Below are 16,097 nucleotides of genomic sequence, written 5' to 3' on the forward strand. Positions count from 1 at the left end.
CTGGGGTCCCCAGGACAGGCTTTCCCTTGCTGGTCCCCCCAGGAGGAGACACACATTCCCACAATGTGTCTGAGATGCTTCCAAGACCAGAATTATTTTGCACTCCAGAAGCAGACAGTTATGGGGTGGGAGTGTAGCTGTGGGCGGGGGGCGGCGGAGGTCTAGCAAACGTTTTTCTGTAAATACTAGAGAAATTGCTACTGATGTTGGTGGACCAACAGCTTATGTGAAGCAGGGAGGAGAAAGATGGTCACTTTGTCCCCAACTGCCTCTGCCACCCGGGACCCAGGGTTACTGGGTTCTTGCCTGGCCTCACAGAAAGGAATCTCAGGAGTATTCAAACAGTGAAGGAAACAGATTTTATTTGGAGGTTTTGAATGGGAGGAGTGGGAGAGAGTGGAGAGTAATGTGCTCAAGAGAGAACCCGGGCTTCTCCAAGGGCAGAGAGAGCCCCTGCACACATCCCAGCATTAGACAGGAAAGCATGAAAGTCCACATCTCAAGAGGGGAGATACAGGGGACACATGTGCTCAGCCAAGTAGGCACAAGTAACATGTGAACTAAGGCAGCATAGGTGGTCCCTTCCTTTGTTGAAGGTGGCCTTTATAGGGTTTCTCAGACCTGCCCCCAGGAGGGGCTTCTACTGAGGTTGAGGTAGGGAGGGGGTGGGGGGTGGTGATGGTCTTTGAAATTCCTTTCCTGGCCTTCTGTTTCTTCAGGGGCCTCTCAGGGTCTGTTTGTTGCTGGTGATAGGTGAGGGTCTTATCAGGCCTTAGTTCCTGTTTTCTGCCAGGTTGGCCTTTGCAACTTCAGAGCGATTACTTCCCAGGAAATTGACTGCCATCACCCCGGGGGAGGAGGCCTTCCCTATCTGCCTGCCAGCCTGCCTATATCACTCTCATCAGCCCTAAAGCACCCCAAAGGCAGAAGGGCTGGACCCCCTGGGTGGATACAGAAATTGAGGCCTGAAAGATAGGACAAGGCTTAAATCACTCGCCCTGCCAGTGAAAGAAGCCTCAGTTTCCCCTTGCCAGTAAGAGGAAGCCACTTTCTTCACTCCAAAAGTTCTTTCTCTTTTCCCATCAACCTGATTCACATTCCACCCCAAGCTTCTATTTCAGAGGAATAGGGGCTTCCCCAGGAACCTAAGACTCTGCCCTGGAGGCAGGGCTGACAGGGAAAATAAGATATTAGGCAATCCCCAAGCCCAGGCTGACTCTGAGGAAACTGAGATCATTGGCAATTAGGCCTAATTTTAATTTCTTTCCCCTGGCCAGTGAGGAAGCCACAGATTCCCCTCATCACCTTCCCCCCACTGACCTGACACATTTCATCCCCGAAGTCCTGCCCCAATGGTCAGAGATTTCCAGGACCATAAAACTGTGTCCTGGAGCCTTGGCCCAGAGGGAGACTGAGATACAGGGCAAATTCCCAGAGAGATTTGGGCCAGCTGGACATCCTTGCCATTTCCTGGCATCTTTTGTGAACACCGGTCTGATAAAGAAGGAAGGAGCCCTTAAAAGGCAGACACAAAACTCCCTTTAACTTAGTCCTTTAACGAAGTTCCTCCCCACACAAAACTCCCTTTAGTTTAGTCCTTTAACGAAGTTCCTCCCCACACAAAATTCCCTTTAACTTAGTCCTCTAACGAAGTTCCTCCCCACTCCTCCTTTATTACTCAATATTTTCATTCTTGAAAATACTGGGGCTGGAGCGAGAGCACAGCAGGTAGGGCATTTGTCTTGCATGTGACCAACCCGGGTTCAATTCCCAGCATCCCACGTGGTCCCCGAGCACCGCCAGGAGTAAGTAATTCCTGAGTGCAGAGCCAGGAGTAACCCCTATGCATCTCTGGGTGTGATCCTGATGTAGGCAGGTAGACAGGGAAAGGCTCTCTGCAATGAAACAAAGTCTCATAGAAGAAGAATTCTAGGAACGACCCACCCTGTGGAGACAGAAAACAAAGGCCTGATAAGACCATCCGCAGACCCTCAGGATATAGGCCTCCCCATGAAATTCCTCTTTTTGGACCTCCCTGGTAACCTCCTTAGCAACGGACTTTTACCTGGGAAGAAGCCCCACGTGGGGGCAGGTTGGAGAAACCCTATAAAGGCCACCGTGAACAAAGGAAGTGCGCGCATATGCTGCCCGAACCCATGTGCTGCTTGTGCCCACGTGGCCGAGCACATGTGGTTCCCGAGCACGTGTGTCGCCCGCATCTCCCCTCTTGAGATGTGTCCTTTCATGCTTTCGTGTCTAACTTTACTCTCTCACTCTCTCTCCCTCCCTCCATACCTAAAAATCCTCCAAATAAAATCTATTTACTTCACTGCTTGTCTACTCCTGAAATTCCTTTCTGCGAGGCGAGACAAGAACCCAGCAACCCTGGGTCCCGAGTGGCAGAGGCGGGTGGGGAGAGAGTGACTGTCTTTCTCCTCCCTGCTTCACATAAGTCACCCGTGGGGCCCACTGACATCAATCCAAAAAGAAAAGAAAAGAAAATACTGAAGAACCTGGAAAATCTCAAGGAACAGAGACATGGCCGCCTCATCTGCATCACAGATTCAAACCCTGGCACTGCATAAGGTCCCCAGAGCCCCACTGGGAGCCAGCACTGAGCACAGGGCCAGGAGTAACTCCAAAACAACAAAAGACTAACCAGTGAGGACCAGTTTACCAGAGAAGGGTAAAGCCCCCGCAGGCAAGGGGGGCTCGAATAAGAACCTGAGAGACCAAAAATTCCCTCCAACCATTTTTGTCTCCAACAATGCCCCAGCAAGACTCTTACCCCCACCAAGTCTTGAGTGGAAGCAGTTTAGAAAAAAAAAAAAAAACATAAAACCAAAGCCCAGTGGCCAGGGGCTGCTGACACCTCCGATCTCCAACCGGGATGTGAAATTCCTCTCTCCTATTTTATGGGCTGCTGCTGGCAGCAGCACCCTGCAAGGGGCCTTTTCTGGAAGCAGTAAAACCCAGGAGCCCTGGGAAGAATGTGCCGAGTCACCGCCCAGAAGCAGCGCCCAGGCAGGAAGCCCACCCACCCTCCTTTGAGATGCAAATACTGAGCTCTTTGGAGAGGCAGAAAATATGCCCCCCCCCCCCACACACACACACAGCCCCACCGCAGAGCAGGGGAGGAAAAAAGGAGAAACTCTTCAAAATAAGCAATGGAAAATAAATTATCTAGTGTCCGCCCTTGGCAGGTAGGCTTGAATGGTGGTGGGAAATTATGAGCAAAACTTAATGCTCAAAATTCAAGAGAGAGTATTGGGGAAATTGTCTGCCACAGAGGCAGGGTGAGGACTGGGATGTGAGTGGTGAGGAATGTGCACCGGTGGAGGGATGGGTGTTCCATCATTGTATGGCTGAATCTCAAACATGAAAGCTTTGTAACTCTATCTCACGGTGACACAATAAATAATGTGGAGTTTATGCCCAATTCAATCAGCTTAATCAATCAAGGGCTGGAGCCATAGCACAGGCGGTAGGGCGTTTGCCTTGCACGCAGCAGACCCGGGCCAACCCAGGTTCAATTTCTCCACCTCTCTTGGAGAGCCCAGCAAGCTACCGAGAGTATCCTGCCCGCACGGCAAAGCCTGGAAAGCTCCCCATGGCATATTCGATATGTCAAACACAGTAACAAGTCTCACAATGGAGACGTTACTGGTACCCGCTTGAGCAAATCAATGAACAATAGGACAGTGCTACAGTACTAATCAATGGCTGAACAAACAGTACTCCTACATTATAAAAAAAAAAAAAGGAGAAACTCCAAGAAAGACCAAAGGCTATGATAAGAATGTGAAAAAATGGCATCAAGGTTGAGCGGCCAGGATGATGAAGTTTTGTAACAGCAGAGAACCCCGGGCAACTTAGGGAAAAAAACACACACACACATCTAATCCCCCAAAAGCCACTGAGGCTGCCTCCCCTCTGGAGTAGCATCCCACACCCCACCCTACTCCCACCTTCCCTCTTGAGCACAGAACTCTCTTCCCCTTATATTTCGCTAAGGAAAACTCTCCAACTTCACTGTTCATCTCCTGAAATTCTTTTCTGCAGGGCTATCGGCAGGCCAGAGGTCAGGACTGATGTTCCTAGTCCTGCGAAGAACAATTTCTGCTCCACCCCAAGGCAAAGACTCCCTGAGCCCCTGGGGGTGTGTGGGGGGGCAGCTATACATTTACACACCTGCCCCATGCCACCCAGGGCCAGAGAAGGGCTGGCTGTGTCCTTCCAGTCTGTTCCTTACAGCCCAGGACAACAGGTGGCTGGAGCAGAGGCTACGGATGCCCGCCCAGGCGGGGAAGTGCCCGTCTACACCCCAGATCCTGAGGGCTGGGGGCCTCCACCGCTGGCCGCAAGCCTGTGAGCCCCAGCTGGGAGCCCAGCTCAGCGTGGTCCCGGCAGCTGTTGGAGCCGGACGACGGGCGCACACCCTCAGGTTCTGGTCATCAGGCTCCTTCCAACACCAGGGGCTGGATTCAGGTGAAGACTTTAATTAGGGGAAGGGGTCCAGGCCAAAGCAGAGCTTCTCCTTCCAGGCCTTTTTTTTTTTTGGCTTTTTGGGTCACACCCGGCAATGCTCAGGGGTTCCTCCTGGCTCTGCACTCAGGAATCACTCCTGGCGGTGCTCAGGGGACCATATGGGATGCTGGGAATCGAACTCAGGTCGGCTGCCTGCAAGGCAAAAGCCCTACCTGTGCCATCACTCCAGCCCCTCCTTCCAGGCTTTTTAACAAGGGTGGGTGGGAATGTGGGAGGGAGAGTGGGGAGGGGGAGGTTGCTGAGGTGACCATCTGCATGCCCAGAACCAGAAAGGCCAGGTCCTTCTGGCAATCAGGGCATCTAGGCACCGTGTGACATTCTATCCCGGCCCTTCTCCTGTTTGGGGGCCCATCTCAGTCCACTGACTGAGCCCCCTTAGCCGGGACAGCCAGCCTGACCTATGCGGATTTGGGTAATTATGAGTGTAAACATTGATACACAAGGAAGAGGAATTAAAATAGGAGTTTAAAGTGAAGTAATGAGTACCAGACAGCTAATGTAGGGTTAAGGCAAAGGCCTTGACCCCAGTTCACCTGAGGTCCCTCAGAGCCCCTCCAGGAGAGATCCTGAGCACAGGGCCAGGACTAAACCCTGAGCACTGCCAGGTGTCACCCAACCCCTCAACATCCTCCTCACCACCACCCCTCGTTCCCCAAAGCTTCACCATCACCTTCAAGGACCTCCCTAATGATGGCTTTTTCCTGTACCACCGTTGGCCAGGAGCGATAGCACAGTGGTAGGGCGTTTGCCTTGCAAGCAGCCAACATGGGCGACCCGAGTTCGATTCCTCCGCCCCTCTCGGAGAGCCCGGCAAGCTACCGAGAGTATCTCACCCGCACGGCAGAGCCTGGCAACTACCCGTGATGTATTCGATATGCCAGACACAGTAACAACAAAGTCTCCAATGGAGACATTACTGGGCCCGCTCGAGCAAATCGACGAACAACGGGAGGGCCTTTACCTTTACCTTTTACCCTTGGCCAGAGGCTCAGAACACACACGGACGGACCCAACTAGTCTTCCTGCGATCAGGAAATGTTCATGTCATTCCCAACCTCCTCCCCCTCCCTATCCTGGATTATGGATGGCACAAAACTTGTAGTAAAAAGTAGAAGACTATTAGCTGTCTACGTGCTTTGAGGTCTCCAGGTTTTCCCTTCTACTAATCATCTTTATTCTGGCTCGCTGCAATTGCATTTTTGTTTGCTTTGCTGGCAGAAATCTGTCTAAGCCAGGTGCACCTTCTGCAAGAATGAGCAGTTCCCAAGACTGAGTCGGTCTGCAGCTGTAGAAAAGCTCTCACCCACGACCCTGCGGCCCGGATGCTAACCATTGTGGGGCCCGGCCTGCCGGGGGAAGGATGAAGAAGGTGGACTGAAGCCTGAGACTTGGGCGTGACACTCCTGGAGCCGAGCTCAGCCTCTCAGTTACAGAAGTGCTGTTAAGTTTTCCTAGTGCAGGAGCGAAAGTACAGCGGGTAGGGCATTTGCCTTGCACTTGGGCAACCCAGGTTCGATTCCCAGCATCCCATATGGTCCCCCGGGCACCACCAGGAGTAATTTCTGAGTGCATGAGCCAGGGATAACCCCTGAGCATCGCCAGGTGTGACCCTAAAAGAAAAAAAAATAAGAATTTTTCCTGTGTGGCAGGTTGGAGGATGGTGGAGTGGGTAACCCTCAGGTTTGATCCCTATGGACCCCCGATCCCCCACCAGAAGTGATCCTGAAGGCTGTTTTCACTCGGGGTGCCCCAGAGGGGGGCGGGTGAGAGCCCTCCTCGCCCCAAAGGACCCAGCCCCGGCAGCCGACCTCCACAACCCAACCACCCCCACACTCAAGGCCGCTCCACACCCTCGGGCCAAGCCTCACAGATGAGTGAACATATTCCTGGACCACCAGGAGTGATTCTAAAGTAGACAGGTACACAATGAAACTTAGGTCAACAAAATCTCGGCAATGAAACTTAGGTTAACAAAATCTCTGGGAAGGAAAGTTCGGAGGTTGATGCATCCTGTGGATACGGAAAACAAGACCTGATAAGACCTGCAGCAGACCCTGAAGAGACTGGACCCCTCCCCATGAAGAAAATTCCTCGAATACCCTCGAACTTCTCCCTTAATTAATTTTAGTGAGTCAACCCAGAGAAGAATTCAAAACATTCCAGACCAAGACATCCCGAGAAGATACCCTATAAAAGCCACCTTGAACAAAGGAGGGGTGCGCATATGCCTCCCAAGCCCGTGTGCTGCTTGCGCCCACGTGGCCGAGCACATGCGGTACCTGAGCACATGTGTCTTAGATGTGTGCTTTCATGCTTTTCTGTCTAATGCTGGGGTGTGTAGAAGTACCCGGGGAAGCCCAAGTTCTTGCTTGATCACGTTACTCTGCTCTCTCTCTTTCTCTCTCTCTCTCTCTCTCTCTCTCTCTCTCTCTCTCTCTCTCTCTCTCTCTCCTCTCCCTCCTTCCCTTCAAAACCAGGTCCCAACTAAAACACTTTCAAAAATCAGGCTGCATCTGATTTTTGAAAGCGGTGAGACCAGACCTCTCTCCAAGCCAGTGGGCAACCCCGCCTGTAAATAACTAAGCTGCTGGGGGAAATCACCCCCTTTGGAGACCCTCCCCCCGCCCCGAGGCCGGGAGAGTCACCTGGGTAAAGCTTAGCTTAGTTCAAGCAATGAGGGTCGCCGGGATGCAGGCAAGAAACGTCCCACTAGGACAGGACGACGGCACAACCCCACTGCACCGTGTGAAAGGTGTGTGTGGACCATCCAACCCCCCGCGGCCACAGCGATGGGAACAGGCAGCCTCTGCTCTTCCCGAACCTTCTGTCCTTCACGCGCTATTAACACAGACAACGGCCCACGGGTAAGCTGGGTGGGCGGTGGCAGCAGGGCAAAGGGCCAGGCAGGGACACCGGGTGGGAGCAGAGAAGGGACTCGAGACGGCCAGTCCGTCCCCTTGTCTGGGGCTGTCGAGGCCAGCTTGCCGCCTGGACAGTCAGCGTCTCATTCTTTGTCCACCTGCTGGACAGCGGTGGGAGGCGCCACCCACCTCACGGATTTACTGTTCTGCATCACAAGTCGCTACCGGTGCTCTAGGGGCTGGTGGTCCTGCGGGGGGGTCCCAGGGGGAGGTGAACATCAAACATCCAAGGCAACAGGGTGAGAAGGGGCAGCTGATGACGGGTGGGGGGGACCCGTGGGCCTGAAGCAGGAGGTGGGGCAGAGGGAGCCGGAGGAGCAGGTGGAGGGCGTCCCCTGGCGTGGGCAGGGAAGGTGGGGGATGGCGTTTGGGGCGGGGAATGGTCCAGACACTGGCTGCTGCCAGGGCCACCTCTGCAGAGGCCAAACCAGGAGCGGGGAAGGCTGGGGGCATTTAGGGACACACCGAGTCTACAGGGAGACACACAAGCCCGGCAAAGGGCAGATAGTGGCCCGGGGACGTGGTGGGGGAGGAGGGTGGCAGCCCAGGTGGAGGCAGTGAGGGGCCTACCAGAGGGGGTTCCCAGGCATTGAGGGTCGGTGAAGGTCAATCGGGATCATGCAGGGAGGGTGCGGGAGGAAGCAAGTGTGGACAGAAGGGGTAGGGAGACAACGAACAGCATGGGGGGACTGGAGGGGGGAATCAGGAATCCACAGTGGAGAGGGGGTGCTAGGTGACCCCTATTTCTTCTTTTCATTAGTTCTTTAATTTTATTGAATTGGGCTGGAGCGATAGCACAGCCGTAGGGCATTTGCCTTGCACGCAGCCAACATGGGCGACCCGAGTTCGATTCCTCCGCCCCTCTCGGAGAGCCCGGCAAGCTACCGAGAGTATCTCGCCCCCACGGCAGGGCCTGGCAAGCTCCCCGTGACGTATTCAATATGCCAGACACAGTAACAACTGTTGGGATCGGGAGTTCCCTAGCCCTGGGAGGCGCGGAGAGACCAGATAGACACAATTCCTGCAGGAGTAAAAACGGGGTTTATTTAGACCAGCATGCTGGGACTCCGCAGCATACCCCAAAAATGGGCAGTGGCTGAGAGCCCCGAACTTCTTCAAAGGGGATCTTATATAGGCCTTCACTGGCCGTTACAGCAAAGCCCGCGCATTTCATAGCCAATAGATTTGTAACAACATATACTTTCTTAACCAATCCATTTAAAAGTACCTCACTCCTTAGCCTATAGATTCAAAGATCAGCATTTACGTACATCGATTGTCAGCACAAGCAAGGTTATAGCTGGAATCATTAAGCCTTAGGTAATCTCCCTTGACCATCCCTGGTTTGTGTTACCCAAGTCTGCAGGGTGCTTTAGTGAGACAATACATTCCAGGAAAGGGCAATTTCCCCCAACCACCAGCATCCTGAGTTAGCCTTTACCCAAATCTGCAGGGTGCTTTACTGAGACAATACATTTCAGGGACAGTAAATACACCTGAATCTTGTAGAAAGAAGTTATGCCCTGTTCACTTTGCAAGTCCCCTCTCCCCCAGGTGCAAAGCAGCCAAGCAGTTTTACAGAAAGCAATGTTGCAAGTTAGCTAAAGTACACAAAAATTTGATGCCCTAATATGGATTCTTTCATTACAAAGTCTCCAATGGAGACGTTACTGGGCCCGCTCGAGCAAATTGACGATCAACAGGAGGGCTTTTACCTTTTTTACCTTTACCTTATTGAATCACCGTGAGATAGTTACAAGCTTTCATGTTTGGGTGACAATCACACCATGATCAAACACCCATCCCTCCACCAGTGCACACTCCCCACCACCAATCTCCCCGGTATAACCCTCCTTTCCCACCCTCCCCCTGCCTCCATGGCAGAGAATATTCCCCCATACTCTCTCTCTGGGCTGGAGCCATAGCACAGAGGTAGGGCGTTTGCCTTGCACGCAACCAACCTGGCCAACCCGAGTTCGATTCCTCCGCCCGTCTCGGAGAGCCTGGCAAGCTACCGGGAGTATCTCGCCCGCACAGCAAAGCCTGGCAAGCTCCCCGTGACGTATTCGATATGCCAGACACAGTAACAACAAAGTCTCCAATGGAGACGTTACTGGGCCCGCTCGAGCAAATCGATGAACAACGGGAGGACAGTGCTCCAGTGACAGTGCTACTCTCTCTCCACTCTGGGGAATTATGGTTTGCAATACAGACACTGAGAGGTTGTCATGTTTGGTCCTTGATCTACTTTCTGCACACATCTCCCATCCCGACCGGTTCCTCCAGCCATCTTTTTCTTAGCAATCCCTTCTCTATTCCAGCTGCCTTCTCCCCTTTGCTCATGAGGCAGGCTTCCAGCTATGGAGCAATCTATCTGTCCCGTGTATCTACTATCCACAGGTGGGCGATGCCTCTTTGTCTCATAGCAACCACGTGGGAGAGTGAGGCCTATGGGTGGGGTTTATGCAGGGGTCTGCCGGGGCAGGGGAAAGAGATCAAGACCAGCCCCCACCCTGAGAACAGCCAAGCGTGTCCACTGCAGAGAAAAGCAGGAGGAAACGCAGCCGAAGCCCAGTGGACAGTGGGGCAACGTGGACAGACGAGCAAAGGGAAAGCCGGGGCCATGATGGAACTGGTTACCCGGCTGCCAGGGAGATGCACCGCGCCCCTTCCCGGGAGGGCTGGGCCCCTACAAGGCGGCATCTGTCCACTGCTCTCCGCGGCGTGTCCACTATTGATCCACTCACTCAGCTGCCTAGAAACTGGGGATCCCTGCCCTTGCCCAGTGATGCTCAGGGGTTCCTCCTGGCTCTGCACTCAGGAATCACTTGTGGCAGTGCTCGGGGGACCATATGGGATGCTGGGAATCGAACCCGGGTCAGCCGCCTGCAAGGCAAATGCCCTACCCGCTGTGCTATCTCTTCAGCCCCTGCCCAGGATTTCTTGATAACGGCTCCAGAGTCCATTTAACTCCAAGACATGTTTCTTCTGTTCAGTTCGGTTTTGAATAGACCAACTGTGTATTTCAGAAGCCAAACGACGGGCTGAGGTAGACAGCGAGGAGGCTCAGGTGAACAAGGCCTTACTCACGCCCTATGGGGGTCATTGTGAATCTTCTGGTATGACAAACAACACTGACACAAACACTCTTCTTCCTACATCCTGTCACCTGGAGATGCTGATACTCGTAATTAAACTAGTGCTGAGGATGGCATTGAACCCCGCGATCCAGCACACACCACCTAGCTCAGCTCATGGGCTTTCCAATGCCTGCAGTTCCCTAACATGGAGCGATGGGTAGGTGGACGGGGTCCCACAAATAATGTTCGAATTGTTCAGGGGGAAAGAAGGTCACTGATTGACCAGAAGACCCAAAGCCCACGTAAGGACATTACTAATGGGGCTATGACCTCTGACAGCCTGAGACTACAAATTCTCTATTCCTGCCGTGACCAACAGAATATCTGCTCCAGCCTTTTACTCAGAAGAGAAAATGCCTGCTTACATCAGAGCACGGTGCTATTTTAGAAATTTGTTGTTGGGGCTGGAGTGATAGCACAGCGGGGAAGGTGTTTACCTCGCACGCGGGCGACCTGGGTTTGATTCCCAGCATCCCATAGGATACTTGTAATTAAACCAGTGCCGAGGGTCCCCGGACCACCGCCAGGAATAATTCTTTTTTTTTTTAATTTTTATTAGTGAAACACCATGAGGTACAGTTGTAGACTTACAAATTTTTGTGCTTGGGTTTCAGTTATACAATGATCAAGTACCCATCCCTCCACCAGTGCCCATTTTCCACCATCATGGGTCCCAGTATCCCTCCCACCCTCCATCCCCCCATCCCACCCTGCCTCTGTGGCAGGGCATTCCCCTCTGTTCTTTCTCTCCTTCTGGGTGTTGTGGTTTGCAAAAGAGGCATTGAGTGGCAATCATGTTTGGTCTATAATCTACTTTCAGCATGCTTCTGCCATTCTGGGAGGAGATTAGTACCAGGAGTTTTGCCAGGAGTAATTCTTGAGTGCAGAGCCAGGAATAACCTTGAGCACCGCCAGGTGTGAGAAAGAAAGAAAGAAAGAAAGAGAAAAAGAAAGAAAGAAAGAAAGAAAGAAAGAAAGAAAGAAAGAAAGAAAGAAAGAAATTTGTTGTTGCTGTCCTAGGGATCTAACCCCAGGCCTCAGCCACATGTGGCAGGTCTTCTACCACTGGACTAGGTACTGAGGCACTGCAAGCATGCATGATGCTTGTGACCATCTCAAAAGAGCACAAATTCTGTGGCAGAGTCTTGGCATGAATGACTGGTAGGTTTAAGCCACCAAGGAAAGGAAAATACGCCAATGGTCTAGAAACTTCTAAGCAGAGTCAGGACTGCCCACGAGAGATTTTTAAATCTTCATTTTTCGGAGGATGTTAGTGGAATCGAATGGAAAGCTAGAAAAAATAAACTCAAAACAACAGTCCTTCTTTGGCAGAAGTAAATGCCTAAGATGACCTAAGAGTTTGGTTTTTTCCCTTTCAGATTCTGGTACTCAATGAACACTGGCGCTCACAGCCTCTTTTGTTGGACTTGTTTGCCTGTGTGTGCATTGATTAGATCGCTTAAAAACAGCATTGTTTGTGATCACAAAAGAAAACATGTGCAACAATATTAGAATTACTTCACATTTCCAGACACATGACTTTGTTCAATATTTGCTATTTGCGGTCAGTTCCGCCGGCAGTGAAGAGATATTTCCCGTTCAGCCCGGTTCTGAAGGCGGGACAGAACTAGCCTGGCACACACAGTGGGAGCTGGGGGATGAATTCTGTAGATGTTAGTTCATTTGACATATTTTGGTGTCAACTTTCCCAAAACTCTTTCCCATCCATTTTTGCTTCCAATCTGTCTGCAACCTGGAGATGTGCAGGAGATTTGCTTCCAATCTATTTGCAACCCAGAAAAAATATTTCTCCCAAGGCACCATCCATGACCTTAACCGAACGGGCACTGGAACTGTCAAGCCAATGGCCAGCACCGTGGCCAGCAGAGTTGTTGCTCACAGAGAACGTTGGGTTGGGAGCATTTGGTCAGTCAGCAACACCGCTGACCGCACAGCTCTGTGAGATCCAAGCAGCCAGGCCGCTGCGTCTCCAAGAGAAGGGAGCGTTCTAGAGGAAAAAGGTCGAGGATGTCTAAGATAACGGGGTGCAGGGGAAGGGGGTGATGATGGTGGCGAGAGGGGAGGGGATGTCCACATTGCCACTCTCGCATGATAAATGGGATCATGAGTTCCCCGGGGCACAAGCTGCACTTGGCCTGTTCCCCAAGGAGGTACCCACAGAAGACAAGGGGTCCACACCCAAGAGAAAACCTCGCTTCCCTCCTTCGGTCTGCACAAGGAGAGTCCATTCAGAGACGCCCCGAGACCCCTGGGCAACAGCCAAGCCAGACATTCGAGAAGGTTTCTAGACATTTCTTCCAGGGGGCCTAGAAGCTTCCAACCGTCCCTCCTTCCTGCCTGCAGCTGATGCTTAGCAAAGTCCAGAGGACAGTACAGTGGGTCAGGTGTGTGCCTTGCACGTGGCCGTCCCGGGTTCGATCCCCAGTATCCCAGTTGGTCACCCAAACCCCACCAGGAGTGATCCATAAGCATAGAGCCAAGAGTGAGTCCTGAGAATGGACAGGTGTGCCCCCCCAAAAAAAAATCCAAAAAATGAAAAGTCCAGACAAAACCTAAAAGTACAAAAAACATTTGCAGCTGTTGGAGCAAACCCTAATCTCTGTGACAATAAACTGTTTCCAACTTTTTCTTCATGACACTTTGATTGATTGATTGATTGATTATTGGGGGCTTAGGCTGTTCCTAGTGGTGCTGGGGGCCGTATCGAATGCCAGGGGCTCACGGGGGTCAGCCACTTGGAAGGCAAACACTTTAGCCCCTGGACTATCTCCCTGGCCAGTTTCAAACTTTTCTACTCTTTTTTTAATTAAAAGAAAAGCTACGAAGGTGGGGTTCACGCAGCTGTGTGTTTGGGGGTACAACGTCACCACATGCTCTCGGCCCGAAAGTGCCAGTGTCCCTCCCCGTCACTCCAGGACACCCCTCCCCCCTTCCAGTTCCCATTCCTTCCTAGGGCTGGAGCCCAGTTTATTCAGATCAGGAGCCGAGAGCAAAGGCAGGAGAGAGCCCTCACAGGCTGGACATGTGCCCAGCCCCAGGCTTCCCCCGCAGGACTGACCTCAGGGTCCATGGCACACACCACTGCACTGGGACACTCGCTGGGTGGAACAGGAGGGCGGGGGATGGGGGATAAATTCCTCCCTTTCTCCTTTTTGCATACAGGTGTTGGCCAGACTTGCTCAACTGGCCTCTCTCAACCTCACCTCAGGGCAACCACCAGAGTCTGGATGGCAACCCCCCTCCCCCCCCACCTCTGGCTGCTGCTGTCTGACCTCTCACACCCACACCAGCACCCTCTCCCTCCCCGAACCCTCCCTCTGGCTTTAAGTCTCAGCGCATCACAGCATCAATTACCATGTCCACACACAATAGTCCAAGCAAAGAACACAAACATGAACTCCAAAACGGGCTCATTTCTGGAGCCCAGAAGAGACAGTACTGCAGAAAAGGCATTTGCTTGCCTTGCAGGTGCTGGACCCAGGTTCGAACCCCGGCATCCCACACCAGGAGCACCACCAGGAGTGAATCCCGAGCGTAGAGCCAGGAGTAAGCCCTGAGCAGGACCGGGTGTGCAGCACCCTACACACACACACACACACACACACACACACACACACACACACACACACTGCTCATTTTCTTATACAGTTGGCTGTACACATCAGATCTCTTAAAATAAAAACTCCCAGAGGCCAGAGAGACAGGACAGTAGGTAGGGCACTTGCCTTCCACGCAGGCAACTCAACTTGGACCCCAGGCAACCCATAGGGTCCCCACCCCCACCCCATCACCCAGAAGTGATCCCTTAGCACAAAGCAAGGCGTGAACCCTGAACATCACCAGGTGTGGACTCTTTATTTTAGGGGAAGAGCAAGGTTTGTAAAAGCTCTTTGCTGCATGCAGTCAGCCTGGGGTTGGATGCCCCAAAAGGCGGGTTTCCAGAGCAAAGAGCAGCCCCCAACAAAAAGAGAAATCAAAAAACTCCCCAACCAGAGCTGTCTCCAAAACTGACAGAGGCAGTCTCACGGCATCATGCGGCGTGCTAACAACGTTTATGAAAGACAGCAATACAAAGGCACAGAGATTTCCAATCTACGAGAAAGAAACTTAAAGGCACTTGGCACTTCTCTGCTTCAAGGTGTTCGTTCCTCCTCTGAGTCAAACGTGAGAAAATAGAAATGAAAGTATTTGAAGATGCCCTCCCGCTTCCTGTCGGCAGTATCTATCTGGTGGAGGGGAAACTGCAGGGGCTCCCGGCCAGGCCAAGCACCGGACGCGCTGGGGACTCTACTCCGACTGCACGTGGGTGCCTGGAAGCCCAGGCTGGCGGCGTGGCCTCTCCTGCCCAGTCCGCCGCCGGCCACTCAGCCGCGGACTTTCCGGCTGAAATCAAGCATGCGCGAGGAGCCCAACGCAGACTCATTCTGCAAGAAAGAGGCTGCGCGGGGTTTGTTTTTTTGGGTCCCCCACCCCCGCCCCTGCTCTCCACCCCACCCCCCATCCCGGTCCATTTGCATGACCTCTTTTTGGGTACAAAACGCAGTGTTTGCACTCAGTTCCTGCTTAAGTGGCAAGTTTGGTGGTGGGGAAAGGCGCAAAAGAAGAAAGAATTTGCTTCCTCTTACAGGCAGCGCCCGGGGGTTGGAGAAAGGGTCTCCCGGATGCGCTTTCACGACCGCGACCTCCTGGGAGCTGCAATCTCTCCCGCAAAATCCGCTCCCGGGCTCCCCGGGGTCTGAGACACCCTGGATAGTCCTCCTGCTCATCCTCCTCCTCTTCCTCCCCATCTTCCCCATCCTCCTCCTCCTCCCACTCCTCGCCCAGGCTCCCCCCGGCCCCTCACCTCGCCGCTCGCGCGCACCCCGCGGGCGCCCCCCGGGACCGCGTCGGGGCCTCCCCGCCCCCACCCCGCGCCCCCCGGAGCCCCCCAACCCCGCGCATCTTGGCCAGGGACCGGTTCCCAGGTTCCGCTGCCAACTTGAGGCGGGCAGCGGGCCGCGGCGCCTTCCCCGGCCGGCGGAGCCCAGTGGCCCGAGTGGCAGCCCCGGCGCGGGGCGACCCACCCAGAACGCGCGGCGCCGGGGGCGGGGAGGGCGGCCCGGGGGTCCCACCTGCGCGCCCCGGTCCCCACCCCCCCAGCCGTTACCTTCATGGTGGGGCGCAGCGGGGCGGGCGGCCGCACGTGGGGCGCGGGGCTGCGGACTGGCGCGGGGGGCGGATGACATCAGCAGGAGGAGTCCGGCCCGCGCCCACAGCGCCCGCCCCGCGCCCGAGGCCGCTCGTGCGTGGGCCGGGCGCCTGTGTGCGCGCGTGTCCGTGTGCGCGTGCAACCGAGCACCTGTGCGTCTTGTGCGCGTGTCCATGCGTGTGCGTTTCCGTGTGCGCGCGTGTCCGTATAGGCGAGTCTGTGTGCGCGTGCAACCGTGCACCTGTGCGTCTGTGTGCGTGTTCATGTGTGTGCGTGTGC

General features: G+C 53.7%; 1 protein-coding gene across 1 annotated transcript in view; it reads right to left on the reverse strand.

The window, feature by feature from the left end:
• Positions 1-15,893, reverse strand: part of BCAT1 (branched chain amino acid transaminase 1) — a 65,226-nt gene extending 49,333 nt beyond the window's left edge. The window contains 1 exon segment of the mRNA XM_056134562.1: positions 15,777-15,893. Within this exon segment, the coding sequence (XP_055990537.1) occupies positions 15,777-15,782 (6 nt within the window). The 5' untranslated portion in view covers positions 15,783-15,893.
• Positions 15,894-16,097: the final 204 nt, after the last annotated feature.

The sequence above is a fragment of the Sorex fumeus genome, unplaced genomic scaffold (assembly GCF_029834395.1).
Source record: "Sorex fumeus unplaced genomic scaffold, SorFum_2.1 ptg000100l, whole genome shotgun sequence".
In the NCBI taxonomy this organism is placed as follows: Eukaryota; Metazoa; Chordata; class Mammalia; order Eulipotyphla; family Soricidae; genus Sorex; species Sorex fumeus.